Source organism: Protomyctophum bolini (assembly GCF_963924005.1).
Source record: "Protomyctophum bolini genome assembly, chromosome: 16".
NCBI classification, from domain to species: Eukaryota; Metazoa; Chordata; class Actinopteri; order Myctophiformes; family Myctophidae; genus Protomyctophum; species Protomyctophum bolini.
In genome coordinates, this window is record NC_137877.1 from 40,531,069 (window position 1) to 40,535,166 (window position 4,098).

The 4,098-nt window shown below is 39.9% G+C and overlaps 1 protein-coding gene across 1 annotated transcript; it reads left to right on the plus strand.

Annotated features, from left to right (window-relative positions):
• The first annotated feature begins 1,282 nt into the window (after positions 1 to 1,282).
• On the plus strand, positions 1,283 to 3,477 carry LOC308330250 (uncharacterized protein). The gene is made up of 3 exons (XM_080785057.1): positions 1,283 to 1,788; positions 2,269 to 2,375; positions 2,834 to 3,477. Exons 1-3 carry the CDS (start codon positions 1,570 to 1,572, stop codon positions 3,009 to 3,011), a joined length of 504 nt encoding a protein of 167 aa, XP_080641183.1. The 5' UTR covers positions 1,283 to 1,569; the 3' UTR covers positions 3,012 to 3,477.
• Positions 3,478 to 4,098: the final 621 nt, after the last annotated feature.

The window sequence follows — 4,098 nt, forward strand, 5'->3', positions numbered from 1 at the left end:
TAGCCAGTGTGTCACCAACACCACAACCTATCCACCCCGTAGCCAGTGTGTCACCACAACCACAACCTATCCACCCCATAGCCAGTGTGTCACCAACACCACAACCTATCCATCCCATAGCCAGTGTGTCATCAAAACTACGGAAATGGCACCCAATCAGTCAAAGATGGAAGCAACAGTTAGAGAAGCTTGCAGACATAGATGAAAGTAAAGTGATCAAAGTTGGAAGTCTTGTGTTTGGGAAAGATATTGAATTCCGCATTGCAAAGGGAAGTGATGGAACTGAGGTCTTCTTGGGGTTAAGAAATGACGGCACTGAAGTTGCAGTTAAGAGAATGCCCATATCCAACTGCGGTGTGCTGAAGAATGAGGAAGGATTTTTACGTCTTCCAAAGCTTGATGATCCTTCGATTGTACGATATGTCGACTTTGCAGAGGATGAGTACTTTGGATACCTTGGTCTTCAGTTATGTGAATACACACTGGAAGAATACATCAAATGTAACTTCACTGAAAACAGCCTTGGTGAAATGAAGGGTCTTGCAAAGCAGGTTCTCAATAGCTTAAATGTTCTTCATTGTCAGTATCCTCAAATTCTCCACCGGGATATCAAGCCCCAGAATGTCTTGATTGGTAAGATACAGAATAGATTAAGAGCATAGCCTATACAGTTTCAGAGAATGAAACAACATACAATTCATGTCATTTCCATCAATAGTAAACACTGTTTATTGTATTGATCTACCCAATTTGCTTTATAGATGTTAAAAATAAAGCAAGATTAGCAGATTTTGGAATAAGCCGACGATTGCAGGAAGGACGAACAACCCTCCACACAAAGAATGCAGGATCGAGATGCTGGAAGGCAAAGGAGACGATACCTGCTCACAGTGATGTTTATAAAAGAAGTGCTGATATCCAGGTTAATAAAAAGGAAAATCTGACTGAGAACAATTAAATAAATGAGAACAATATAAATGATGCAATTAATTTCCATGCTCCTTTTGTCAGGTGGCTGGGATGTTGATGTATTACATCCTATCCGGAGGACACCATCCCTTCGGTGATGACTTTAGATGTGAAACCAACATCTACGATGGAATCTACAACCTGGATCACGTTCAGGATGTGGTTGCCAAGGATCTCATCGAGAGGATGATCCATGCAGACCCAAAGAAAAGACCTAAAGTGGAGGAATGCTTGGCTCATCCCTACTTCTGGACAAACAAAAAGTACTAGAAATAAGTACACATTACACATACAGTAATAGTAGTAGTAGTAGTAGCTTTAATCAATACTTCATATCATGGCATAATCACAACCACAGCTCATTTTATTCTCTTAAGCTCTATTAAATAAATAGCACATCTACAAGCTCACAACACGTTTGGAGCTTGTAGATCAGCTAATTTGTCTATTGATTATTGTTTTCTGCCAATAATATCATGCCCCAAACATGCTTTTAAAGTAAACCTTTTGATCCAACAGTAAGTTTTCTACCAACATGATGTTTTCGTTGTTGTTTTTGTTTGATATTTTCTTGCCCATAATTTATATCTTGCCCAAAACATGGATGCCAGTTTTAAAGTAAACCTTTTGATTTATTTTTCTCAATATGTTTGTTTTGTAAATTCTTCCAGGAGAATTGATTTCCTGCAAAAGGTTGCGAATGAGAAGGAAATCGACAAGCACTATGAAAACCCTGAGCGCCACAACGTCATGGCTGTGTGGAACCAGTGTGCTGAGGATGGACTGTTCAGCACATGGAAACACACCATGAAACACAAGGTGACTAAATCATGTGTACAATAGCCTATACACATATATGTCCATTACACTAAATCTGTATAAAATACACATACATGTCCATTACAATTTAGGCCTTTATCAGATGCTCTTAATCCAGAGCGACATACTTAAGCAATTTTACACGAGAGGGTGTAGTTTAACGTGATTATTGCCACGACAGTGATGCGGTCAGGAACGAGACGTAGTCGAGTTCCGCAAGCATCACTGAAGTTGTTCGAGGCTAGGGCAAGTGCTACGGTCTGGTGTTTTCAGACTAAATCATATGTATACTGTATTACTGTAGTCTATTAGACTAAATCATGTAGGGTTCAGGTGTGTCCATTAGAGACTAAATCATGTAGGGTTCAGTGTGTGTGTGTGTGTGTGTGTGTGTGTGTGTGTGTGTGTGTGTGTGTGTGTGTGTGTGTGTGTTTATTAGACAACAGGTCCGTTTCATGTTGAAGTTGTGTGTTTTTCCAGTTGCCACAGGAGGTGTTTGAGGAGATGGACAACAGGAGGAAGAGGTTTCCCTACCATGATGATGCGTTTGGACTGCTGCGCTTCATACGCAATCTCCATCAGCACCAGTACGTTGAATTTGACATTTTTGTGCTAATTGGCTTATTTCCATTGAAATAAGTGTACTAAAGTGCGCCGCTTTGGGATACTATTTACATTATGAAGAGAGGATATATAAAATAAATTATTTTTGTGCCATGGAAATAAGCGAATTAGGACAACACCCCATTCAATTCAATGCAATTCATTGAGGGCTTATGGTAGAGGAAATCACCAATAATGCGCTTTTGCACACAATAACACGTGGACCTCTTTGGTGGGGACGTACATAGCAACTACAAATAAAGGGAGCAGACGTAATGCCCTGTCTGAATTACATGCTGTCACCCTTCATGCAATGACTATATGAAATGATTGCACATACTGCAGGGCCTAAATGGAAACAAGACCGCAAGGACTTCTCATTGTGCTGTGCCTTTTGAACTGAGGGTATATATGGCTGTACTCTGTTTCTGTGTGTTTACAGTGCTGAGGCTGCTGCTGACATTGACCTGATGGAGATGTTTCCTGCTCTCATCGTAAGTGTCTACAAGTTCACTCTGAACCGAGGCTGGAACACACGGATCACCCTGGAAGACTTCTATCCAGCAAAGTCCACAAGTCACAGCCTGGACGACGCCCTGGGCAAACTCTCCCTGTCGTAACTTAACGCGTTGCCCTATAGGTAGATCGCGATCTACCAGACCAGTAGAGCACAAAGGCTGTGCAGGTAGAACACATGACATTCCCCGAAATATATAAGAAAAATCACAAAACTCCTCATCCCACTAAACCAGAATCAGAATATGTTGGACGTGGTGTGTTTGCTAGGATGGAGCTTACCAGCACTCCACTCCCCTCCACACAGACTATTCATAAGTACTCTGCCTTGGGTCTACTATAGGTTCATATCCAGCCCTCAATGTCTTCACATTATTGTACAGTTAATAAAATGCATTATTCAGTGTAACGCCAGCTCCGTTATTCAGGTATATTTCCGTCAGGTATATTTTTTATATATATATTTTTTAGCAATAGGATAATATATATATATTTTTTGGTGGGTATAGATCTTGAAGAGCTGGACGGGTCATTTTAAAAGTAAATCTCAAGTCAAAAGTGTGTGGGCACCCCTGGACCCGTTACATAGATAATTGTGTGATTGATTGAAAGCTGCTAAATTCATATATGATTGTTTACAGATGAAGAGATTGATTTAATTCAATACAGTCTATTGATTTAATTTGTAATTTAATTGATTGACATTGAACTGAGACTTTATTTTTGTATTGCCCCCGACCAAAGGGTTCTAACTGGTTATATATTGACCAATAGCATACGAGAGAACGCATGGACGCCAAATGATGCCAAAACATCATTTCTGTACAATTTTGTGCCTTAATGAAATGTGTTGTTTTTATATAAGCTAGAAGCACATTTACTGTATGTACAGCACTGGATTAAATAAATAATTATATCTAAATAAGGTTGTGTACAGATATCTCTCTGTCTTCACTGTATGTCATGCAGAGCAGAATGATATGAAATATAACCAACGTAGTGTACAGATATCTCTGTCATGCAGAGCAGAATGATATGAAATATAACCAACGTAGTGTACAGATATCTCTCCGTCTTCACTGTATGTCATGCAGAGCAGAATGATATGAAATATAACCAACGTACAGATATCTCTGTCTTGCAGATCAGAGGTTCACAGGTTGAGACCCTAAGGTGTTTGTCCGGGACCCG

Excerpts from the sequence above, each read along its gene's own strand:
- LOC308330250 (XM_080785057.1), top strand. The coding sequence starts at position 1,570 with ATGGATGCCAGTTTTAAAGTAAACCTTTTGATTTATTTTTCTCAATAT. Across the intron at positions 1,789-2,268 it reads AACACACCATGAAACACAAG|TTGCCACAGGAGGTGTTTGA; the intron begins GTGACTAAATCA and ends GTGTTTTTCCAG. Across the intron at positions 2,376-2,833 it reads CGCAATCTCCATCAGCACCA|TGCTGAGGCTGCTGCTGACA; the intron begins GTACGTTGAATT and ends GTGTGTTTACAG.